Source organism: Thunnus albacares, chromosome 19 (genome assembly GCF_914725855.1).
Source record: "Thunnus albacares chromosome 19, fThuAlb1.1, whole genome shotgun sequence".
Classification (NCBI taxonomy): Eukaryota; Metazoa; Chordata; class Actinopteri; order Scombriformes; family Scombridae; genus Thunnus; species Thunnus albacares.
Window position 1 is genome coordinate 25000235 of NC_058124.1, and position 27247 is coordinate 25027481.

General features: G+C 39.3%; 1 protein-coding gene across 3 annotated transcripts; it reads right to left on the reverse strand.

Annotated features, from left to right (window-relative positions):
• Nucleotides 1–184: 184 nt before the first annotated feature.
• On the reverse strand, nt 185–26520 carry LOC122969651 (solute carrier family 2, facilitated glucose transporter member 1-like). Of its 3 annotated transcripts, XM_044335541.1 has the most exons (11): nt 26137–26520; nt 25728–25857; nt 16260–16361; nt 14689–14849; nt 12202–12442; nt 11874–12036; nt 10401–10588; nt 8529–8633; nt 8328–8426; nt 6546–6749; nt 185–6331 (listed from the first exon to the last, which is right to left on the reverse strand). In XM_044335541.1, exons 2-11 carry the CDS (start codon nt 25737–25739, stop codon nt 6014–6016), a joined length of 1593 nt encoding a protein of 530 aa, XP_044191476.1. In that variant the 5' UTR covers nt 25740–25857; nt 26137–26520; the 3' UTR covers nt 185–6013. The 3 variants fall into 3 exon arrangements, with proteins under 3 accessions (XP_044191476.1, XP_044191475.1, XP_044191477.1); XM_044335540.1 differs by lacking the exons at nt 25728–25857; nt 26137–26520 and having other exon boundaries at nt 16260–16970; XM_044335542.1 differs by lacking the exons at nt 25728–25857; nt 26137–26520 and having other exon boundaries at nt 6546–6752; nt 8274–8426; nt 16260–16970.
• Nucleotides 26521–27247: the final 727 nt, after the last annotated feature.

Consider the following 27247-nt stretch of genomic DNA (forward strand, 5'->3'; position numbering starts at 1 on the left):
ATAATGTTATTGAATTTTTATTATAAGGTCATTGATGCTCGATGATCACTGATATTAGCAGTGGTTTCACAGAGTGGCTGCTGTTCTTCAATTTAGTTAATTTAAACTCTCATGTCTCAAAAATTCTGATGAATCGAATAAAATCATAGAAAGAAGAAAAACATTAGTACACATTCACACTGTGTCTTGTTACATGATGAATATTTTATTTAACAACATTATATCTGGTATGTACAATACAAACACAAGTAAAACAAAAAAAACTGTTAGGGTGCATCACTGGTGTGGCACAGAGAAAAGACCATGTTAAAAAGCCTTAATATTCACACAATATATCATCATCCGTTACACACTTTCACTTCATGTCACATTACAGGAGTCAAATCTGTCGTCATTCGTTACCCCAAAACTGATCCAACGGTGCCACCGAAATCCCAAAACATCTTGTAAATATCACCTGACTTAGTCTTATCTGAGTTATTGCCTGCCACCCACACAGCAAAGCATACAAAACGACAGCTGTGTGAGTCTGACATCGCTCCGGTCAAAGCACTACATTCACTATCTGTAGTGACGAGGAGGAGGGTGCGACTTCAGACACGGCTCACACACAGAAGCAGAGGGAAGTTTTCTCACAAACACACACACACACACGGTGAGTAACAGTCTATGTATGCGTGCAGTGCAGAGAGGCACAAATAGCTTAGACTTACAGTACGCAAACATACAGTCACTACATTTATTTAAACAGCGATAATGCGCAGGTCAGGACCGAACAAACGATAGAAAAACAAGACAAAACAAATATCACAGCTGCCAAAGCATGTCGATGAGAGGTTTTTCTTTGACTTAGATTTCTGTGATACTACATGATTCATTTCAGAGCCAAATGGTTTAATATAGAACACGTATTGGACACTTTGCAGCCATATACGGCTGAATAAGATGACAACACCTGCATGTGTAATTACACAGAGCTGCAACGATTAGTCGATTAGTCGCCAGCAATGAGATTAATCGTCAACTATTTTGATATGAATTGTTTTGAGTCATTTTTTTTAAAAGAAAAAAGTCCAAATTCTCTGATTCCAGCTTCTCAAATGTGAATATTTTCTGCTTTTTTTTAGTCTTCTATGATAATAAACTGAATATATTTTCGTTGTGGACATTTGAGGATGTCATCTTGAGCTTTAAGAAACATTGATTGTCATTTGTCACCATTTTCTGACATTTTATGGACCAAACAACTCACCAATTAATCGAGAAAATAATCCACAGATTAATCCATAGTGAAAATAATCGTTAGTTGCAGCTCTAATTGGATTCTTTGTTGACTCAAAGGTAAACGAGTCAGCTGTTGTTGGGTAAAAAAATTTGGAATTTACTCTGATTGTTGCTAGGTAACACAACTCCATAGTAACTGACTTTTAGAATGTTGGCAGTCACCATGGCAACATGAAAATACAGAAAAGGACATCGATCCAAAAAAACCTGACAAAACTCTAAACTATTAGCCGCTCTGAGTGTAATCTGATGAGGCACACGGATAAACGGCTGTGATTGAGTGACGAGGAAGACGTGAGACGTAAATTAAAGAGAGGAGACGGTAGTGTTAGTCAGTGATTCACCATTATTCACACACACACACAGAGGAAGTCAAATGAGATTATAGCTAGATTATTAACAATCAGGATCCACAATCTTTTTTTTTTGCTCCTCTCTACACGATGAAAACACCCCAAAAAACATCCGAACACAGGTGTGACCGTTATGGTCAACATATCAACAACACCTCTTTTAAAAAATACATATATACAAATTAATACTACTCTCCTTTTTTTTTTTTACAGTGAGTGGAAGGTTGTACATGTGCATAGTAGCACAGTAGTTAGGGTGCACCAAACAATTTAGGTTGAAGTATTTACTCAGTTACTTCAGTTTATGTGGATTTGTTTTTGAGAGATAACCAAATCTCTATTAGTTAAAAAGGCTATCAGTCACTTGTTAAAGGTTTAACCTTAAGTAACAAGGCAAATTAGCTTTTCCACTACGGTTGAAACCAGAGGAAACTAATTGTAGGTGTGACTGCATCCCAGCATCGGCCATAGAGCTGCCCCTTTAACACAAATTCAAATCTAAGTCTTGCATCTGGCACGTCAAGGACAACGTTTAAGCTTTCTGAATGTAAGATTAAAACATTTCAAATTCCATTTTAAACACAATTCTCAATTTGTCACCTCTCACACACCATTTCACCTTAAGACTCAGAGAAAAAGGAGAGCGACGAGAACAAATCTCGGAGGTATGTGAAATGTGTGATATCACAGAAAGCATTAGAAAGCATTTTAAATCCATATTAGACACAGGGTTTTTTGGCAAAGTTCAGTGTTAGTGCCATACTGAAGGAGCGGTGTAGGTGGAGGGGCCTTGCAGGAGAGGCTGAATACAACACTGAACACTACCGTGAGAGGAGTGTACCACGCACCTCCTCCAGTGCAAACACAGCACGTCACTATCATCCACAAATACAGCAATACACAACGAAGCCATGACTCCGAACCTAATCGACCCCCTTCACTGTGAGAAATATTCATCTTAACAAGCTTATATGCCTTAAAATCAGTCAGTATCTTAAAACGAGTCACCAGTGTAAGTTACTTAAATTACTTGTCAAGATCAATATTTTTCCAGTGTAGTCGACAAATAAACACAGAATGCATAAATAAATAAATAAATATGTTCTCAAAGTGCAGCAAGTAAAAGTGAAAGTAGTATTTTCAACAAACTACAGTAATTCACGCAATCACGACAGAATATAGAAAATATACTTTGTGTCATACACTTATACACCACACATACTGTACAATGTTGGTCATACATAAATTGGTGAAGGTTAACAATGCTACAGATGGCTATACTTTTTTAGACAAACTGTCATGACGTAGACAGCGACTCGACCCGACATTTAAAGCCAGAAACGCACTGAAATCATTGAATTTTGCGCCAAACAAGCAATGTTTTGGGGTAAATGAAGGGAAAAGAAGGTTAGTTTTGTTATTATCTCAATATGTGTTTCCATTTTTGAGTATATAGTTCATTAAAATTTTTGTATTAAACGTTACAGTGCAATTTTAGATCTTATTATTTAAGAACCATTACTAGTGCACGACATTGGCATGATTGAAAAGTTCAAAGATCAGCTTTAGCATTTATAATAGTAAAGAATATGTCACTCACTAAACACTAAAATGCGTTCAGTGCGTTTGGGCCTTAAGAGTCATACAAAGCATTTTTAAAGCGTTGAACACATTCGTCATGTTGGGTCACAAAGACACGTCATGTTAGCATCCTGAAACACGTGTGACAAGTTAACACGTCTGAGAGTTACTCTGAAATGCTGTACGTCTATTTTCAAGAAAAACTGTGGTTATTTGTGCCACCTGTAACCCTTGTTTCTCTGAGCGTTCCTCATACTGAGACACTGAAAATACAGTTTTGTGAAGCACAAGATAGCTAACCTGGTCAACAGGCGAAGTTAAGAGACAAATAAGGACATTTTGTCAAATAATTACTAAGAAAAATCTTTTTTTTCCCCTTTTTCATTCATGGCCACATATGATGTTGGATGGTACATACAACTCTTAGCTAGCTTACCTACTGTTGACAGGAATAAGCTAGTCTATCGCTAGGCTAACTGGCTAACTTAGCCAACTTTGGCTAATTTTGCTAACTTTGGAGCAAGAATGCCAGGGTTCAATATATCAGCATCTTCCTCTTAGTTTTTTCCTTTTAAACTACTTAGAAATGTTATCATTCTTGCCAAAGTAGTCAAGGGCTACCTCCGAATATTGTTTGAAAAACTTCAGCATGTTGTTTATGTCACATTAAATGCATCATACCTTTGTTGATTGAAGATTGACCATCTAAAACTCACAGTGGGCTATATAGATCATTATCTTCTCTGATTATCATAAGAGATCAACACAATTGAGTAGTCCTAGTCATTAAAAATTAACATGAACATTAAAATGAATAATGTAAGTGGTTGTTACTGATGGAAATGCAGCCACTCAAGAGAGTTAAGTGTTACACTAAAATGTTGTTTACCCGTCATTTATACAGTATTAGCACTTCCCCCTTTAGTTGCCTCTACTCATTATCAGCTCCTGCATTGTTTAGGCTGTAGTTAAGTTTACATTAATTGCACATTTTATCATATAGTCTAACATCATCTAGGCCAGATATAAGCAACTGCTCAGGTAAATACAGTTTTGAATTATTCATTAAAAGTCTTAATTTCACTCAAAGCGCTGTTGTGCTCAATGACTTTTAGCTTCTATTAGTGATTGTGGCTCTAATGGTTGCTCTGCTGCTTATCTGGTTAACAAAGTGCATCTACGTAGAGAGTAACAAACAAGATTTAGAGTGTTAAACTCTCTCTGTGTCTTCATCTACAGTAAATCTCTGAGCTACACATCATGTGATGTAGGTTTTACTTTACACCACTGCGGGGAAAGCTCACTAACTCAGGGCTAGTCTGGAAAGCATTACAACTCTAAATTTTCTTCAGTGTATTAACTGGTAATTATATACTCTATACAAAAATTAATTACTATGGTAATAAATATCATATATTTCTCTTTAACAACAAAAAAAAAGAAGTACAGCTAATTGCACGTTACCCTATTCTATATGTGTGAAACATTTTAGCCGACACGTTTTTGTCCACAGGCCACAGTCGTTAGCAAGTCCTAACATTTATAAGCCACAATCATGATTTCACCAACCTGCACAAAATCCCTCCAAATATTGGCTGAGTAAAGCATAAATTCATAAAAAAAAATGTCATTCATATTTACTACTTGCCTATTAATATAGCAAAAATATAATATAAGAAAAAAATATTCTGGTGCACAGAAAATTTAGTGTTGTAAGTTTCCTGTTTGTTTGAAATAGTAAAACTAAGCACCAACTTCATCAACTGAATACTACAACAATTAATGGTTAAAACCAACTTGTAGGATTACAGCTTTAACAACCAAGGTGGCTCCCACAGTTAATAAACTTACCACCATGGCCTGTGGCTGCTAGTTTCCTGCCCTGACTTTAACAACCAGAAGAAACACATCTGAGGTTACATGTGTTCCGACCAGGCGATGGTTTAAATTCCGTACTTTGGCATTCCTAAAAAGCTCTCCAGTTTATCAGCTCATGTTCAACAGCTGAGGGCAGAACATAAATCTAAAACAAACAAACAAAATCCCTTCTTTGACCTGTGATTTGAGAACACTTCTGAAAACATGACAGCAATGAACAAAATAAATACAACACAATTATATATTAGTAAATGATACTATAGTTATATTGCACTAAACTATCCATTATAACGCCTAAAAAAAAAAAATTTTTTAAAAATGCACGTCGTCACTATCCAGGTCACCTTCCTCACCCTGAGTGGACCTGAACTCAGATGTTATGTTAATGGACTCGTCTGGAAACACCTGCACAGAGGCTGCATCATTGTTAACGCACTCTGCTTCTAGTCTGTCATGATTGTGGACTCTTTATCTGACACCTGTTAAGTGATTTTAACACAGCGTGTGGAGCCGTGGCGGAAGAGTGCGTCATCCCAAACTAGACACACTAGCCGTCTTGAAAAAGACACACCGTTTTAATGAGTGTAGCTGAATTCCTAGGAATGTATATTTAATCTGTAGTATTGTACAGTGACTGCTTCCCTTTTCACTTTTAAGGAAGGGAGGATTTAAAAGAAGGAATTTTAAGGAGATGTCACAGAAGAGTAAGAAGCCCTAGGAGTGACCATGAAAGCTTTTAAAGGTCAAAGCCTATAAATTGATAATGCTGTCATACTCTAGGTCTATTATAAAATTATAGAGTTTCTATTGCTCCAAGGTGTGATAGTTAATAACAATTTACAGCGTTTTTGAAATGTCTGTGACCCTTCCTTCATTTATAACCTCCCTCACCTATTAAAACTATATCTCCAGCTGCTCTACACACTCTCCTGCACTGGTGACTTTGATTTAACGTCAAGTGGTGTGCTTTCAGCTGCCGCAGGCGGAGCTGCCACAGGCGCCTCCACCAGCGGGACTTTCTCCTTCACCGGTGAGGCGGGGACTGTCGCGGCGGCGCTGGCGCTGGCTGGAGGGTCCTCGATGGACGAGGAGGTGGGAGGCGGGGCGCTGCCGAAGCTGCGGGCGATCTCGTCGAAGGTCTTGCCCTTGGTCTCCGGGACTTTGATGAAAGTGAAGATGAAGAAGAGGAGGAGGAGGACTGCGAAGATGAGGAAGACCCAAGGCCCGCACCATAACTGAGGAGGAAGGGAAGTTAAAATTATATAGAGATAATGGGTTCTCACAATCTGCCCAAAGGTGATCTTTAAGAATATGTAAAAGCAGGAAAACAGAAAGACAAAGAGAAAGGAGAAGAACAAATCTAGTTTAATTTAAAAATGCCCAAAGTCCAAATGAAACCCAAAACCGAGCCCTAACCAGTCCAAACCAGGATCATCGCCTCTCCCTTACCACTAGTGTGGGGAAGCTGACTCCAACAAGGAAGTTCGCCGTCCAATTGCAGCAGCCGGCCACAGCCATAGCTGCCGGGCGGGGCCCCTGGGAGAACAGCTCGGCCACAATGAACCATGGGATTGGACCGGGTCCCAACTCAAACATAGCCACGAAAAGCATGACAGCCATGATGGCCACGTAGCTCATAGCGGGAGTTCCCTTCTGCTCAGACAGAGAGAGAGAGAGAGAGAGAGAGAGAGAGAGAGACATCAGACAAGAGATATACTCTGTTATTTAAAATGACATTTTAGTGGTCAATGACATAACCTTAAATAAATCTGTTATGTGTTCATGATTTCTAACCAAATGAACTAGTAACACCTTGTGGCAAAAATGCATTACTGCAATGTTTCTGCATATGACTTTAGATCATATGTATTAGTTTGTTGAACAGAGGCTGAGCATTATGGATGAAGAGTTTCTCAAAAATGCTGGCAAAAAGTCAGAATTCTGGTATTAAAGCTGCACTAATCAATATTTTTAAAGGAACAATGGGTCAAATTCGTTATGTATAAAGGTGGCGCTGGTCATGAAAAACCCCACTGAGAATTTTCACCTCAGCTTATGGAGTATTTTAGCATCTTTTAGTTCATTGTTTTGTTTTTTACCCACCACTGGCCCAGCACCAAACAGCAGGCAGAAAAGGTTACAGATTTGCTGATGAACAAAGTGGAGAATTTATCAGTTTAAGGTCAGGATATTTTCCTCAGGAGCAGGTGGAAAACAAAACAAAAAAAAAAGCTTAACAGAGTCTTGTATTAGAAGAGAAGTAGAATCTTGGTATTAAATTCACTGAATGGCCAGAAACACGACCCCAAACGAGTTATAATGTTGCTCTGTGGTTGCTGGATGTGTGACTAGGCGGCTGCTTGCTAACATAGTCAGTGTGACAGCTTTATATGGTGATAATATGCCAAATTTGTGTTAACAGCTTGTTCCGCTGCCAAAAAAAAAAAAAAAAAGTGGCCATAAAACCAATTCATGCAGCTTAAAGAAAGCATTCTTCATTATTCTGCAGAATTTGGACAGTGATTAAAAAGACTCCCACAGTCTTAATCCTCTTACCCATAACAACAACCCTACTTGATACACCCGACAGCATGTCACGGTGTACACAAAGTACACATCACTGTAGCTAGGTGACAAGTTAAACCACTGAAGGTCGTCAAACCCAAGCCTGTCATCTGGTATTAAGTTGCTCTTTAAGTCCAAAATTGGTCATTCAAGCTCTAACAGGCTTATTAAAACTGTAGTGCAACTCTATGGGGGCTTAAGATAAGATAACATTTAATTGATCCTCATGAGAGAAATTCATGTGTTACAGCAGCTGAGCAAGAATCTAAATAAATATAAATAGAATAAGACAAAACATATAATAAAATGTAGAATAACTGGCAGTAATCATTGCTTTCCTGTATATATTTTCCCTTACTTTTTGGTATTCATCAAAGTCTGTGATACTGTAGTTGTTTTAGTTACATGCTGCTGGTTACTGACTACAATTCAAAAGCAGTTGAAACAACATAATTACAGAATGAATGGCATTTGTATATATATATAAATATATATATTTGTATGCCTTGTTCGAGAAAACATACTTTGGTTGTTGAGGGTGGAAAAAAAGATCAAATTGTTTCCTTCCCACATTTTCCAGCCCTCTAACCTCGAGGCTGCTGCCACCTGCACGCATGAGCTGTTCCCACTCAATCCCTCTCCAACCCTCTGATAGGCTGAACTCACCAGTAGGAGGGAGATGGTCATGAGCACAGCGCTGACCGCCATTCCACCAAGACCGAGGAGGTGCAGAGTCCTACGCCCCGCCTTCTCCACCAGGAAGAGCTGTCGGATGGAGACGGGGGGAGACAGGAGGGAGTGATGTACTGTTGAAAAGCATAGATACACTTAGAGAAACACACACACACACATGCTGACAGCACTCACAGAAACAACGGTGAAGATGGTGTTGACGATGCCGGCTCCGATGGTGGCGTAGATGGGCTGTTTCACACCAGCTGAGGCAAAGATTCCTGTGGAGTAGTAAAACACCTGAAGGGACACAGAGAGTAAAAAAAAAAGATGAGTTTACCAGTTAAATACCAACGTTTTTAGGTATTTTCCTGATGTAGAGCCACAGCAGCTTCAACACAACCATGCTTTGAACTAAATGCCAACATCAGCACGTATACTCACATGAGTAATGTTTACTATCTTCACCATCTTAGTTTAACGTGTTATCATAATTAGCTCACTAACTGTTTTATCTGCCCTGTTCTATTTTAACTTGTTTTTATTTTCTATTTAACTCTTAACAACCTCTGTTGCTCTTCCTGAGGTTTCTTCTACTTTTTCACTGTTAAAGGTGTTTTTTTGGGAGGAGAGTTTTTCCTTATTCTAAGATAAGGAGTCAAAGGATAGAGGATGTTATATTGCTGTACAGATTGTAAAGCCCCCTTGAGGCAAATTTGTGATTTGTGATATTAGGCTATGCAAATAAAATTGACTTGATTCTTTAAAATTCTATTTAAATGTGTCTTTTTTTTTATAATGTCGTGTTTCTTTTACATTTAGTCAAATACCTTTTATGTCTTACATAAAGCAGTTTGAATTGTTGCTGAAAGGTGCTTTACAGTTAAACTCGCCTTGCTTTGCTTTGCTTGAACACAAAGAACAGCTGAGGCCGATGGTATCTGTCATTAGTTCTGCAGGTGTTTGTTTATAAAACAATACTAGACAGAGTGATATTTTGACCCAGATGATGATGATGCTAGATTAAAAGTCAGATTAAAAGTCAGGACAACGTTAATCCTGTGGGAAAGTTGAATGTTTGCACCAAATACAACCAATACTGGAGATATTTCACTCAAAACCACAAATGTTGACCCCATGGTGGCCCTAGAGGATGACTGAGGCAATCATTAGATCAGTAGAAGTTATTCATTTAGGCCAATCCCTCTAGAACATGTTGAGACATTTCACAAGTGGAAAATTGAAAATTGCTGCTGGCACTAAATGAAAAGTGAGGGAATCATCTTCTCGTGTGACGTTCCTCTCTCTGCCTTCTTGCTTAAGAGGTTGCTTGGGCTTCCTGATTCAGGAGCCAGTGGGCGGGGTTGGAGAGGACGTCAGGGAACTACCTGGGTAGTTTAGGCCTCCAGCCCTAAGGTGTCTTCTTTCTCTTTTCCTTCCAGGCCTCCACCAGCCAGATGGGTTAGACTTTGGTTTTGTTTTGTTTTGCTTGCACGTATCACATACTTCACTCATCCATACGTTGCATTCACGACTGATTTAGCTGACTAACATTATTATATTTTATATTAAGTTGACAATAAATCTCATCTTTAGAAGCTTTATTCATGTGTGATTCCCTTCTCTGTCACTGACTCTGAACCAGTTCGTCACACTGGAACCATGAATGCCTGAACCAAATTTCAGCTCTGCCACTTACTGGGAGAACGTATCTGACATTTGGGTCCCCAGTGACCCAGCTGGATAAAGTATTATGAAGTGACCTTCTTACTGAATGAAGTGGTTCCTTTTCTGAATTATTAAAGAAGCTCAGTCTCTCTATTGTGACTTATCTCCGATACACAGGCATGTATAAAGCTGTCCGCCACGCTTAACATTTAATGATTATATTGTGTGTATTTTTAACATAGACTACAGGAAGGGTAGTAGTTGCCAAGGTAACAACTAATGGGGATCCGAATGAAGAATAGACAATAAATTTGTGTGTTTAATATTGTTTGTTTGTGTGTAGCTCCCCGTGTGTGTGTGTGTGTGTGTGTGTGAGCATGCGGTCTGTTGCTGACTCACAGCGTTGATCCCTGACAGCTGCTGGGAGAGCTGCAGCATGACAGCGATGAGGAGGGGCTGTCGGTAAGCCGCCGCGCGGAAAAGCTCAAGGATGGTCACCTTCTTCTCCATGGCCATCTTAGCACTCTCCTCCTTCATCTCCTGCAGGTCTTTACTCACGTCCTCACTGCCGCGCAGACGCACCAGCACTGTCGACAGAACAGAAACAGTCAAACATTGGTACCAACGAGCTACAGTCGGTTCTGTTGCGCTAACAGGTTGGTCGTGTTGAATCATGCGCTGGCACACTGGTGTGTAAAACAAGCAGCTACAATAACTGGTAATAAAACTGGAAAATCTGACAGCAAGAGTCACAACCAGAGAGTTAAAAAGAGTTTGGCTATGAGAAGAATAATGTGTTTGTTTCTCAACTGACCATAAATAAGAACATCCTCCTGTTTTACTGCTGCTTGTTGTTGTTTATGTCAGACGAGAGGTGTGAAGGAGAAGTGGGTCAGTGCCTCAGAGTCGACCCTGACAGGCTGCGCGTTGAACAGACGCCAAAACCTTCTGCTTGTTCAAGGACTCTTCTCTCGAGGTTAAAACATCATCCTCACTCACCTGATCTCATCTCTCTGTACCTGTAACTACTGATCTCTCTCTCTACCTGTCACTTTCTCTCTTTCTCGTTGCTGTTTCTCTCACTTTTACCTGCTCTCGTTCTCTCACATATAATTCTCCATCTTTACTTTTCTATTTCTCTCACTCACTTTTTCCATTTCACAGTATCTGATATTCATCCGTTTGTCTGCCTCTCTGCTTGTTCTCCTCTCTCTTTTTTTAATGTAATAGTATTTCTTTATAGCCCATATTATACTAACAGTGACAACAAAGTATTTTGTGTGACTGAAGTAGCACAAGTAGAGGTTGCAGTAGTAGTTAAATTAATATTGGCAGATATAGCAGTAGCATGGTAGAACCAGTACTGTCAGTATGAGCAGTAGTACAGCAGTAGAATCAGTAGTATTGTCAGTAGTTGTAGTAGTATCATCATTAGGAACAGTAGTATTGTCAGTATGAGCAGTAGTATTGTAAGTATGAACAGAAGTATAGCAGTAGAATCAGTAGTATTGTCAGTAGAACCAGTAGTATTGTCTCTGGAAGCAGTAGTATTGTCAGTATGAGCAGTAGAATAGCAGTAGAATTAATAGTATTGTCAGTAGTTGTAGTAGTATCATCATTAGGAGTAGTAGTATTGTCAGTATGAGCAGTAGTATAGCAGTAGTATAGCAGTAGAATCAGAAGTATTGTCTCTGGAAGCAGTAGTCTTGTCAGTATGAGCAGTAGTATAGCAGTAGAATCAGTAGTATTGTCAGTATGAGCAGTAGTATAGCAGTAGAATCAGTAGTATCGTCAGTATGAGCAGTAGTATAGCAGTAGAAGCAGCAGTATAATCAGTAGTTGCAGTAGTACTTAAGCAGTATCAGTGCGTGCCTTTGCGTGCCTGCTCCTCCTGTTTGAGGTTGATGAGCAGGAAGCGAGGGCTCTCGGGACAGAAGGGCAGCAGGATGCACTGCAGCACAGCAGGGGCCACGGTGAGGGCCAGCAGTAGGGGCCACAGCTTGGATGAACCCAGCAGAGCCTCCAGACCAAACACCTTAACACCAGGGGCCACAACAGCAGGGTCAGAGACAAATACAGTAATACAGTTATCGCATGAAACCTAATTCATATTGATGTTGTAGTTGCTGATCTCAAGATTAGTAGCTTGTAATTTGACAGCTGCTTGTAGAGTAAAGTTTGTTAATCTAAGGCTGCTGACCTGAGCGATGAGGATGCCCACGACCACACCAAGCTGGTGCAGGGTGCCGAAGGCTCCTCTGAGGGGAGTGGGTGACACCTCGCCCACGTACATAGGAGTCAAGCCGGTAAACAGACCGCAGAACAGGCCGATGACTAAACGACCGGCGATCACCATCTCATAGGAGGAGCACATGGTGGAGAAGCCCATGAGGAGGCCGCCGATCACCGCCAGAGAGTTCACCAGGAACATGGAGCGACGCCTGAAGAAGAGGAGGAGGAGCAGGAGGAGGGACGGGAAAAACAAATCATAACCCAGATGTGAGATACAAATTTAGTTATGGTCACAAAATGTGAACAATACAGTTTTTTAACCCTAATTTTAAGAAAACATACTGTAATATCAAATGAAACATGTGGAACACTTTTCATGAGTCTGTAATTTCCTTAGAATTTTAGCTTCCTGGATGTGATTCCATAGTAATTTAAGTGAAAATACTGATTTTCTTACTCAATTTACATCTAAAGTACAGCAAATATTCATCCATTATTCATTTATTGGAAACTTTATCCTCCATATACGCCTGTTGAGCAAATACACATTCTGCAGGTTCAGTTGACCTGCTGTGCACTGACTGAAATATTGAAATTTCTTATGTGTACCTACTGCACACTCTCTCTACAGTTTTTCTTGCAGTATAATTAATATCAATTTACATAGTTCTTTAAACTTACTAGCAAATGATTTGAATATTATGACCCTGCAAAATAATGTGTTACTGAAAGATCAAATAAATATCCAATTTACATCATGCAGTTAATAATAGTAATAAAATAATAACATTTATTTTGCCTGTCTCTGTGTTACGGACCCCCAGGGGTGCCCAAACCTCACATTAAGAATAAATAATTGGTTCATTGAACAGGCACACTGGATGTCTTTTTTTGGGGAGCTGTAGCTGTGAACAACTAATTAAACTGCATCTCTAAACATACCACATAGCAATCCCAATATATTTCAGTAGTTTGGTTAGCAGTTTCTGTGCTGTTTCTCTTCCTAATAAAATAAAAATGGGGGTGGGTGGTGTGGAGAGCAGCCAGGAGGTTTGTGATTGAAGAAGATAAAAATGGACAAGTCCATTGATTAACTGAGAAATAACCCTGAGCGTGTCAGATCTGACTGTCCTGCCTGAGTGTCTGTAAAGGTCACTTGTTTTTCTGTCTAATTAGTTAATTGACAGACATGCATTAGTGGGTATAAATGCCCTTGCGTGCATATAATGGGGAAAAAAAGCTCTTCCTCCATTAGTTATCTGTTAACTCTTGGGTTTTAACAGTGCTTATTGGAAGTGCACTTATTCATTTTCATTATGAGAGTAAGATAAGAAGATTGATTCCATTGTCATGTCTGTTTGTTCAATATGGAGCCGAAGTCAGGAGGCGATTAGCTTAGCTTAGCATAAAGAGTGGAAGCAAGGGTAAACAACTTGTGTGGCTCTCTCCAATGTTCAAATATACCTTGAAGACTTTGTAATCAAAATGTCGTATCTTTTATTTATTTAAATCTGTATATAAAAAGAGAGTTAAAAGCAATTTGTGAGCTGCCTGCTAACTACTTCTTGACAAACAACTTTTAGTGTCTGGCTAATCGGCTAATAGTGCTAGCAACTTTATTGTGATGACAAGTCTATGGTGAAGTCATATTGTTACAGCATTTAACTACCCCTAAAATGAAAAAAATGCTGTAATAAGTGAGATTTAGAGGTGTTGGCAGTCGTATTTGTGACCTTTAAAGAGAACCAGGCTAGCTGTTTTCTCCTGCTTCCATTCTGTCCAACCTTTGGGTAACTGAAGCCTTGGCAGCATTTTTCTCAGGATCACTTATACTCATTCTGACTATTTGGGTGTAAAATGAGACCAGGGTTAAGCTAAGCTAACTGCTCTATCAGCTTTAGCTCTGTACGTAACACACAGACATGAGAGTGGTGTCAATATTTGCATCTAACTCTTGGAAAGAAAGCAAATAAGTGTATTTTCAATGTGTCAAGAATTGGAAAAAAAGCCAAATGCATTTCCACTGTGAACACCAAATTTCCTTCTTTCTTTCTGAGTGTTATGGCAACAGTCAAAACAACAACAGTCTCTAGACAGAATGAAAAAGGGAGTGTGGTTTGTGAAGTAGAGCAATTTTCAGAGCCAAATGGAGAAATGAAGGAACAACTCTGGGGAACATTAGAGCCGAGCAGTGGGCTCAAGACAGCCACGCTTCATAAGCTCCATTAACAGTAATGGCTTGTGACGGTTCAGCTGAGGCAAACAGGAAATACACAGAGTCATTAAAGGGGGGAAAAACGTTCAAAGTAAAGAACTAGTTGATAAGGACAGACAAAAGACAGAACTTACACATTATACAGTCAGTATTATTGACAAGAATATGTTTAGCTTGTCAGTAAAGACAACACAGAAAATAACAAACTCTACAACAGATCCAACAAGTTTCGATTCCCACCTGCCAAATCTATTCGCCATGACGCCAACACTGAAGGAGCCCACCATGCCGCCCACACTGAAGATGGCGACAGTGATGCTCCAGACGGTGGTGCAGACCCCCGCGTCTATGGGTTCGCCGTAACGCTCCATCCAGGTATCGTTGAAGAAAGATCGTAGTTTCTGATAAAAGGGACAGATTAATAAATAGACTGAGGGAAGAGAAGAAAAATCTCAGAAGTAGCTGGAACCAATTCAACAAACTTCAGAGTAGAAAAAGGGTCTGATGATGCTACTGTTTCTCAAACCTTGCCAGTATTCAAAGATAAAAATGCACTGCTAATTATAATAGTAGTTTAGTATTGATCAGTCACAGTAAAGGAATAGTTAAATGTTTTTGAAGCTACTTAAACTCTTGGAAAGAAAGGGTTAGGGTTAGGGCTAGGGTTAGGGTTAGGGTTGGGTATGATTAGCTTAGCTTAGCATAAACTTTAAAATCAGGGAAAAATTTTGTAGCTAGCTTACGGTAAAGGAATAGCTTAACATTTTGGAAGCTCCATAATTACGCTCTTGGACAGAAAGTGTATTCTTTATTCCTCTCCAGGAGTTTAAGTATGATTAGCTTAGCTTAGCATAAACTCTAAAATGAAGGAGAAATTTTGTAGCTAGCTTACAGTAAAGGAATAGTTAAACGTTTTGGAAGCTCCATACTTACGCTCTTGGAAAGAAAGTGTATTCTTTCTTTCCAAGAGTTTAAGTATAATTAGCTTAGCTTAGCATAAACTCTAAAATCAGGGAGAAATTTTGTAGCTAGCTTACAGTAAAGGAATAGTTCAACATTTTGGGAAACAGATTTATTCACTTTTTTCCCAAGAATTTAAGTATGGAGCTAGAGGCAGGAGGTGATTAGCTTAGCTTAGCATAGGCACTAACAGCATGGGGAAATAGCTAGCAATGCTCTGTCCAAAGTTAAACATGCATACCAACAGCTCTAAAGCACTTCAAGAAACAGCACCCAACTCCCTCCACAACTACAAATGTCCATTTTTATATATTTCTGTTTATAGATCAAATACAACCTTCTGATGAGTGAGCTTTAGAGTTGTTGGTAGGCGTATTTCCCCTTGCAGTCTTTATGCTAAACCAGGCTAATCCATACTTAATGCACAGATATGAGTGTGAACTTCCCAAAATAAATCCAGTATCTATATGTATCCAGAGTGAAAATTTGCATGTTTGTGCTCCTTTTTCTATGAGTTTGGCACTTAATGTAGCTGCCAAATTAGTAACAGAGTAAAAATGTTGTGGTTTATATTAACAAAATTAAGGAACGTTTGAAAAGCTTCAACTGCTTTGCTCAACTTGTACTAAAATAACCCAATTTAAATCTGCACAGGCTGAAGATTTTTATGTTTACATCCACTGACTTTGTCTACATTGTCTAAATATAAAAATTTTCCTGCGTCAGAAAAAACTCACCTATCTGAACTAATTAACAAGCTGAGGATAACCCAAATTAAATTCTGGTGTGCAGTATGATTGCTTCTCCACAAACAGGCATTTGGGGTTTAAGAGATAAGAGCAAAATCCAACCTGCTCTGGAGCATTGATGACTCCTGTGTTGTAACCGAACTGCAGAGAGCCGATAACAGCGGTGGCCAGCGAGAACAGGAGATAACCTGTTACCTGCTTTTCCTGGAAGGCGATAGAAAAAAAAGAGAAGAAGACAAACAGGAAAAGGGGAGAAGAAGAATGAGGAGAGCAGACAGAAAATGAAGATGAAGGAGGAAAGGAAAGGATGTCAAAGGGAAGAAGAAACGCAGACATAATAAATATGAAATCTGAGCTCATAATAGGATTTTCAATCATTGCGGCCGACAGATGCGGTATAACTGTGACGCTGACGCCAGACAGGTCAGTGATGCGGTGACACACCAGTATATAAACAAATAGACATGATATCGGGTATCGAACAGTGAACTTGTGCTCACATTTCACTCAAAAGCAGCCACACAAGATTATTCATCATATTAATACTGACATCACTACACCTGCTACCACAACAGCTCCTGATGTAATTCATGTAAATAGTGTTTTTTATAAATAAGGAGTTAAGTATGAAACAAAAATAGAAATAGGATATAAAACTTAAAAATAAAACTTATCATTTGTCTAAAGTAAAGTAACATGACCCCATTTGCACCACATATAATTACTGAGTCTAGTTTACCTTATTAATTTCTAATTGACATTGTGGGTGTATGTGATGTGCTCTTGTGTGTAGCTTTGTATTTTGTATTTTGTATGGTGTGTTCTGTGTGTGTGTGTGCGTGTGTGTGTTAGTGTGTGTTAGTGTGTGTGTGTGTGTGTGTGTGTGTGTGTGTTTGTGTGTGTGTGTGTTTTTTTTTTGTTTTGCTTTGTACTGTTTGTTGTTATGCTGTTGTATGTTTTGATTGTGGATTGACTACGGATGCTAATTAGCTTCGAGTGCATCTTTAATGTTTAAAACTGCACACTGTCCCAATCAATAAATCAAATCAAACAATATTTGTGGTAAACTTTTTCTACTGTATGTAGAGCACCATCTTCCTGATCAATTGTATTTCTTTCCTGGACATAATCAGCTTCATAAACAGATGAAATTCAATACTGAAGTCGTTCAACCTGCGTCTGCGACTGAGCCAGGCCCTGTCATGCTATCGATTCATCTCTAATGAAATCAATGTCGGTATTAAAGGAGCAGTCTCGGTCATCATGAAGATCAGATGTTACAGACTAACGTCTGACCCTCATCGAGCTTCGGTAATGGTCGTACTGTAGTAGAGAGTCATGAGGATGTGGTCTTTGTAAAGCACATTATAAGAAAACACAGTGTCACAGTGGAGTCCTGTGAGGTCACTCACCCCCCCCCTTCTCTATGTACACAAGTACCAACCATAATATTTTTATATTAAAAGCCCTGGATATTGTAACCAAGGAGAGTGAAATTTATTCATGACATCAGAAACTGTAGTTTTATTGACAAAAAAAGAAAACAAAAATCACATAAACACACAACAAAAAGCCTCTTGTGCTAAAAAAATTGATGTATATTTTATAATTCTATTATTAATTAGTTCTCCACTATTTTGTTATCTTTTTTCTTACTCATAATTTTTTAAAACAGCTTTTTATTAAGATTTTCCATTTATTTAACAAGTGAGCATAAGAGAAAATGTCCATGTCACAGCTTTGCTGCAATGCACATATCTGCAGCTCAAAGTCACAGGAACAGAAAGATTAAACAACAAAACAATAAAACCCAAACCAAGGACAAGAGGTAGACAGATATATTGATGTATGTGGACTGGAGGAGCCGGGGATCGAACCGCTGAAAAAAATAAATTAAAAATTACAGTGGTGATTGAGGCAAGATGGCATGCTAACAACTCGGTTAATATTGTACGAGTTAGCAGAAGTGTTAAGGGTGTGTAATGTCAGGGTAAAAATTTATTTATATACGGTTTCAGTCTAATGCGGAGTTATGAAATAATATCAAAAAGGGTTCCCATATTTTATGGAATTTTTCCTCTGAACTACTGATTGAGTGACAGATCTTCTCTAGTTTAAGACTGTTATTTGTCATTTTTTAACCCATTATTTAGCATCGACAGTCAAAGTATCCTTGAACAAGACACTACTGATTATACATGTGTTCAACTTCCTGAAATAAGATGATAATACTTTATTGATCCGAGTGATGAATAATGAATGAATGACTGAAGTGCAACCATAAAACAACCTCCAGAAAAAATAGCTACTGTACTTTTTTCATTATTAGATAATCTGTTGTTTTCAATTAATTGATTAATTGCTTAGAAAATAGTGGGAAAAAATCTTATTTTGTCCAACCAACAGTCCAAAACCCAAAATACACTCATTTTATAACAGTATAACATATAACAGAGAAAAGGCAGCAGATTCTCATATTTGAGAAGCAAATCTCTGACATTTTACTTTATAAATAATCCCTTATCATAACTGATAAACTAATCAATTAATTAACCAATCATTTTAGCACAGACTTCCTAACTTTCCTAACTGCTCTCTGCTAAAGAGAAAAATTAATCATTTAACTCAACAATTATCTTTTTTTCTGTCTCAGTGAATTAAGTCATCTATCTAGAATCTATCCCAGCATTCCCAGCACATTTGACTACCAGTCCAGTAGATCTCTACCAGTAAAAACTACATTTCAGTCCGTCAGTTTTTCCCATATTCTACCAGTGTAGCTGCAGTCCCTCCTGGTCACCATAGAGGTCAATAAAGATCAAAGTTTGTTAGACATCACTGCTCGTTTTAATATTAATGAACAATATAAAATTCCTGGTCAGGTCACGTTGGGTCGCAGCAGTAGAAATTAGGCCACTGTGTCTTTATTCCTGCTGATGTCAGACATGCAGCACACCGTCAGTAATAAACACTCCTCTCTGCTGATGGTGCAGAATGTGCTGCTGTTATATGAGACGGTATGAAGAACCTGGCGGGGCCTCAGGTGATCCACTGCCCTTGCTAAACCAATATCAGAATATCAAAGCAAGGTCAGATAATATTAGTGTGGACCGTGCTTTTTAGGATTCATTTTAGCCGTAGGGGTGTTGGCTGCACAGGAAGAGAAACATTCACAAGAAATGATGTGAAGGTCAAATGAGGGATTTTAAACCGCAGCGTCTGCTGAGAAGATGATTTCTTTTGCATTTTCATATGTGTATCTGATGGTCTAATCCAGAGACCTAGATCAGCAACTTGTAAAGGCCACTGACAGTAAGGAAGTCAAAGTTTGTGGTTATAGTGTGTTAAAGTGTTAATTTGACCCCAGAAATAAGGAAATAAAACCATGTTTTTCAGTGGTCCTGTTCCTCAACATTTCCCATGATATCTCAGAATATCCCAATTTAAGTGTTGAACAGCATCAACCATGAATTGTGAGACGTTTTTTTAGCTGGTGATAGTACATGATGAGGTGTCCTGTATGAAAAATACTGGAGGTGGAAGAGGAAATGGCATCATTCGCTTTCTCAATGCTAGGACGTTTGACAGGAAATGTACTGATAAGGAGGGAGGTCAGCGTTTGTGGTCATCGTATGTGATGATTATGTCGAAAAGAAAAGGAAAATTAAAGAAGCATATAACGAAATATGTTGTAACAATCACTTTTTCATTTTCTGCACAAAATATTGCAGAAACTTGCTATTCAAAGCTGCTGATTTTCCATATTTTTCTTACTGCCATCAAATCTGTTTGGAGCCAAACCAACGATGAATTGATCTGCTAACAAGTATTGTGTGTGTATCCAAAGCCTGATATATCGTATTCCTCTGTTGGTTGTTGTCCAAAAACTATTAAAAAACACGTCAATGAGTCACATCGCTGCAATGTGTGACATGCTCCTTCATTATGAAGAGTTTAATCACGTTAGTTTGTTTAGAAATGGCTCCAACAGCGATCAAGGCTGCTAAAGGATCTCGGTTCTGTTTACAACTTTGCTAGCTTGTTGCGCTACGTATCGCGACATCTTGACTTTGTACTACATTGTAAATTTCTCAAAGAACTTGAGCACAGAGGAATAAGATATATCAGGTTTTGGATACACACAACAAAACTTGTTAGTAGATCAATTCATTGTTAGTTTGGCTCCAAACATGAGACTTGTTGACAGTAAGAAAAATATAGAAAACCAGCAGCCTTATCCTTTAAGCCTTGAACAGAACCAGTAAGCTGGATTTAACTTCACATGCCATGAAACTGCACTGCACTGCTCCCAACCAATCAAACCGTGTGGAAGAATTTATGTAGCCATTTCTGATGCACATCCATTTAAGAAATTAAATTACAGTTCAGTTGAACCCTTATAAAATCCATCATGTCCGACAGAGAAACCATAGCGGCGGAGCAGGTTTGTAGAAGGTTTGTCATTGACTGGTTGATGTCCTCATGCTAACAGTGACAGAAATTATGGTTAGTGTTTTATTTCACCAGGAATTCGGCTTGATTTATGGCTTCACTGATTGTGAAAAATAATTTCTTACAGAGGGAATGGAGAGCTAGTCTGTACACTAAACATTGCAAGCTGACAAAGATGCAACGAAGCAACGTTTCAACCTTCAAGCTCCAAGGTCAAACATGCATCCAGCTCTGCATCTGGTGTTGGATGTGCAGAATATCCACCTTCTAATGTCTTCCAATACATTCAGTAAGACATGTACTTCCTCAGTGAAACATTTTCAAACTAACCATCCCTTTCAGCTCTCAAGGTTGATAAAATTTCCTCTTTGGCGAGCAGCCTTTTCACTGTTTTGCTGCCTGCTTTCATTTACATACGTTCCCCCGAGGATTTAGGTGACATTTCTGAGCGATCGATAATCCGGTGAGCTCACACAGACTAAAAGCCACTGCATCTCTCACCGTTTGGGGATTTGTCTACTCTCATTGTTACTCAGTGTTTATAATGGATGGAGACCACAAAGGGACTAAAGTCTCTGAAAGTTTCTTAATAGGTTTTATTATCTTTCCACCAAATTACATGAATATTTTTTAAAAGCCAGTACGAAATGACAAAACAATGACACTCACATCTGCTGGATCCTCTAAATGTTACAGATGTTGAATAATTAACTTCTGTATCCACAGGTGCAGTTTAATATTCTTTATCCACTCTCAGTTTGTTTGAATAAGGGTGTAAAAACATAAAAATGACATTGCTGCTTTACTATGAGTATTTTTAGAGTATTTTTTAGAGATTTTTAGAGAATATGGTACACTGGCTCAGCGTGTATATTCACTGATATAAAATAACATTTTAAAGCATATAATAATGCCATTTAATAAGAATTTAACAGCCATAATAATCAATAATTATAACACAATTATTAACTTTATAAAAGATGAAATACATTCCAAAGAAAATATGTGCAATTCATGTGTAATGTAAAATGCAGAAATCTGCTTTTTTAAAAGACTAAGTGGTGATATATTTTTATTTAAATTATGTTTTTCTGTATTTCTATCTTGTCAGAATAAGAACTTTGGAAAAGCAGACTGCTTAGTGTCAGTTTTTAGTTGCTAGATGATTCATAACAGTCAAACACTCTACTACTACTCTCTAAACTACTCTCTAAACTACTCTACTACTGACATCACAGTGTAGTTTGAGAATGAAAGTGCAGATTTTGAGCATTCGAGTCTGAAACCCTTCAAACATGAAAGAACTCATCCTTCCGTCTGAGTCCGAACTCATCAGCGTCACTGAAGTCAAAAGTTAATTAACTGAGACGGAGAGAGAAAAGAGCCCTGAGTGTGTCATCACAAGACCAAACTGAAACTCACACACACACACACACACGTACCACCTGCTATATTTGTACTAAAGTTCACCTTCCTCTTTCTCTTCGTCTCCCTCGTCGACTGTGTCTGTCTCATTTTTTTTTTTTTTTTGTCAAGTCACAGTGAATCAGTAGAAAACTGTAACGTCATATGACAGTGCCCAAAATCGTCTCATCTAAGGATTGATAACTACAGTGATTGTCTGAGAAAACAGACACAGCTGCTTTTTAGTGACATTTATGATAAAAAAACACATTGAAAACCAGAATCCAAGACAACCAGCGTGATGTTTAACAGCTACTTAGCTTCTGTAGTGTAGTGTTTGTCTCTTCTCTGATTGGATATCGAGCATTTTACTCTTGTTGCTCCCAACCTGACATGAAAATGTCTCCTACTTCACTGTAGAGTCCATTCTCATTCTCAGTTTGTGCACTGGAGGCTTCAAGTTTCCACATCACATTTGTGTAAGTTGCTGGACTACGATTGGCTCCGAAGTTGTGATGTCACAAATCCTGCACATAGATACACGCCTCAAACTCAGATGTTCATTGAATACAGAGAAACTTTCCCTCTCCAGTAGCCTTCAGGTGTCAAACTCTGCACAGTGATGCTCAAACATTCAACTGAAGTAACAACAAGAAAAACATATTTTTGATTGGACGAGGACTTAAAAGAACAGAACAGGGTAAACATGAAGGAGAAACAGCTGACAGAGGTTCAACAGGAATGCTTTCAGCCTCCTAAAAACACTGAGTAACCTGAGGACAATCTTCTGTGTTAGTAGCCTGTTGCAGCACTCAGATTAGCTGAACAGATGCTGTGTTACTATGGCAACTGGTACCGTGATGACACCACGTGATCACACTGTCCACACACACACACACACACACACACACACAAATTCAAACAGATGACTTAGAAAATGATTCAGATTATTCTGCTGTCCGTATGTTGACATAAAAGGATAAAAACAGTCACATAACTACGTTTTGTAACTATGACAACTATAATCATCAATCAGATGAAAGCCATGACTCATCAGACTACATCTAACTACATCAACTGTCATCTTGTTTCATCTAAAAGGAAACATCTGCATTTGTTTGCCTGTCTCTCTTCCTCTCCATCCATCCAAGAGCGTCAATATCGTTCCCTCCATCTCTCCCTCCTTCCTTGGTCTCCATGGCAACAGCCTGGAGGTGACAGTTTTATTGAGACGGGCTGAAAGTAACCGCAGAATCACACACACACACACACACACACACATCATGCAGCAGGCTCTAACAACCTAAAGTAATGTTGATATGCTGCAACCGCATGCGGGTGTTGACACAGTCACACAAACACAGTGACCACATGTGACCTACATCCGCACCGCGCCAAAACCAACAAGTTCCTCTCGAAAGAGCCAATCAACTCGAATGCAAACGGGTTTAAGGCTAAATGTATCGAACTGTTTTGGGTCACGGATTCAATAACATTACAGGATTTTAGCACGAGGGTCCCGCAGCGCTCGGGTCACGTATCGATGAGATGGTCAATATCTGGCACGAAAAATCAGAGCAGAATGCCAAGTCACAGCACGACAGGATGTCCTTCAGGGAATGTATACATGCATCAACATCCACTTATACACACGGACGTCTGAGCTGCTAAACTTGTGAAGGCACAGACGTCGTTCATTCTGTCAGAGCAATCCTCGGCTTAATGGTGAAGTTGTTAAGAGATAAGAGTAAACATGCACATTCAAACCAAAGAGAGAGGCTGCTGGGCTGAAAGTGAGCAAATGTAGATGTCAGAGCCCTGCTGTTTATTTGTTTATTTCTGAATATGAGTTATTTCCCTTAGGACGAAGGTATTGAGTGCCACCTTTGCAGACTAGTCGTGCTCCTTCATATCTTTCAGTGCTGTTAAACAAATCCTTGTGATATCATAGTTCTGTTTATTGAATTTTGTTGTATTTGATATTTGATTGCATGATATTATGGAGCACTATGCTCTTGATGTCTGTAATGTCCTTTGTTATTGTTTTGTTTGTCTGACAATCGCCACGGACGCACAAGTAATTTCCGAAAGTTTAATAAACTATTAATAAAGGATAAATTTGACCTTTTGTTGTCACTTTAAAGTTTCACACATACGGTGTCTTTTTCACATTGAGCCTTGTTTTCATTTTCTTCTGTGCACAACGCTTTCCCTGATTGGTTAACAGACTCAACTTTAGAGCTCATTCAACAGTTTTTTTCCTCCATTTCTTTTGCGTCAATCAAAGCTAAAAGTATAGATAAACTTATCAAAACATGTTTTTGTAAAATCGGGTTTTCTGCACATCCTGCTTCACAGATCAGGGACAGAAAACTTTAGAGAGAAAAGACCCAACCTTGGAAATTCACACCATTGTAACAATAATCCATTAGGTTTAAATTCCTGTTTCACCTTCTACCCAATGACAGATGTGCATCTATTCCAGGCTGACCTTACATGTTTTTACCTGCAAATAAAGCAGCAAATGTGCTCCAGTCTTTTCTCTCTCTTTGTATGATTCAAGCACTGATTATCTTTGAAAACTTCTACAGAAAATCATTGATCCACCGTCTTAAATGTTGTATGAATTGAAAGATGTTGTGTTTATGTGTTGTCATTCCCAACTCATCCATAAACAAATAAGAATGTCTGCTCCTTAATGCTGGTGATAAGTGTGACCTCTGCTCCACCCTGAGATGCTCTTGACATTCTGCAAGTCATTTACTTCTGTTAGACCCACTTTTTTCTCCAACCTGTCTCACCTTCCATTTCCTACAATTCTCCGAGCGCCAGTCTCAGCAAAACCCCCAGAGGACGGCTTTTAATGTGTTGCATTCATGTGCAAATAGTGACAGCATCACAAGAGGAAATACCGATGCGCTTTCTCAGGAGTGAACTGTAGCTGCATTACACTCTCTGCTCTGTTTTCTACTAAAACTGGAGCCTCTACAGTGATGCATTTAACATCAAAATCCTGATGTTTACTGTGATGTTTTCCATACGGAAATATTTGCAGCTATCAAACTCTACAGTAGCTGTTCAAAATATCTGATTGTCATGCAATTTCATCCATGTTTCGGGAAGACATTACCCCAAAACAAACATAATGCTTGTTCTTATCCTAAAGAAAACCAAAGTTCTAATCATGAATCAGTGCTTTTGTTTTGAGGACATTTGGTCCTCATACATATATAGACGAAACATGAGTCAAACAAAGGCTACATATTTATTCCTTCCCTCTTTCACGTCTACTGAAAATACAAATAACACATATACTTTCTCCTGTTCACAGATCTACACACGAAATTTTTAAAAAAATGAAGCATGCATGCTGTAAACCATCACATACATATAACATGGTTCCCCTATCATGCACACTTAGCACACATCTGCAGTGCTCATGGGTGACTCACAGAGCTATGGCATAGCGACATACAGGCTCACACCGCCCACACTGCTCTGCTTGGACTTTATATAGAAACACTCCTAACACATGCGTTATTCTGAAATCCCAACTCCTATAAACTCCTGAGTTATAAAGACGGTCTGAAGTTGTGATAATCACTTAACTATCTCACACATTTCCTGTTTTTTTTTTTTTAAATTCATCCTAAACAAAACACTCCTGAATGTGGGTCACAACAGAAACCCGTGAAGAAGAAGATAAGCTCTTGCCTGTCCCTCCATCTTCTGCAACGTAGAGGCACAATCACCGGGCAACTTCTTATCCGAATTGAAGGAGAGGAGCAGAGATCTTCAGGTGGTGGTGAAAAACCTCGCAGGACCCGCCCGTCTGCGCTCACAGCTGCAGGGAAAGAAACAAACCCTTTTAGGCGCTGTCCGTGGTGCTATCCAGCTCTACCAGAGAGGACACGACCGCTTCTCCATCCTTCCCATAAGAAATTAAACCACTTACAACGAACATGGTGCGTTTTACAAAGCATATATGAAGCTGTAAAGAACAGAGAATAAACTAAGAGTGTTAGTTTGTCTCTGTAATGTCGGTCAAACCGGCACAAGTAGCAGATTTTTACGCCTACGGCTTGTTTAAAAAAAAAAGAAGCATCACAAACTGGACACTCACCTGTCGTGACTGTCGGGTTGGACAAAAGAAGGAAGCCCAGGATGAGGTGCAGCAGTCAGGGTTTTGTGCAGCAGTGCCTCCCTCCTTTTCTCTTGTAATTCGTCTCATACGGGAACTGCGTGGTGAACCGCACGTAACCGCACTCGGTTGTTTCTATTATTTATTTTTTTCTTTCATCAACCTATGAATAACCGGAATGCTGGGAGGCCGCGTCGCTGCTCCGCCCCTCCGATTCTACGCGCACAAGTCCGTGACAGTCGTGCATCATCACAGCATCCCGTGAGGCGAGGCGGCGTCCATGTCCTATTATGGCTGCAGCCTTTATTCGGTTAGTTGGTCAGCTCAGTTGACGAAATCGCGGGCGCATGCGCGTAGCGTGGTAGTCCTGAGGGTCGTAAGAGAGAGGGGGGGTTATTGTGCCCCGCCTCTACCCTCCTCACCCCCCCCCCCCCCTCATCCTCCTCTCTCCTCTCTCTGGTGTCCTCCTCGCCTTCCCGTGATGCATCTCGCTGGCGACCTTGACTGGCTGACTAATGCTGCTGCTGATGCTGCGGATGCTGATGCAACGCGGCCCGTTACTGGGGCAACGGGTCATGCGGTGCAGCTTAGATAATGCTCCAATTACTTTTCAGACTTTTTCCTCTACATATGTGTAAGCAAAGATCCATATGAAGTCCATATCATAACATGTGAACTCAAACCGGATACATCAGGTGTCAGATAAAGCACACACTGCAGTTCCCATTGTCAGTTCTCATGATTTACTCGTGACACAATAACAGAAGTCAGCTGGTGGAGGTTTGTGTGAAGTGATTATGCAATGAATTGAGTATATTTCTGCTCTGTCTGCATGAGTTTCAAAAACACTTGATCACAGACATTTTAACTGTTTCCCAGCAGGACCGATGACTCAACTACACAAGCACCCTCATGTATTTGTTTTACGCTTTTATTTAGAAGTGGTGCAGTGTTGAGGGGTCATTTGCACTTTTTAGGCTTTTTTTCCTTCACTCTCGACGCTCTTTTAGACCCAGCACTTAAGTTTGTACCTCAACATTGTCATTCTGTTTATCAAAATTGTAATTTTACTAGCTGCTACGTCTGTCTACCC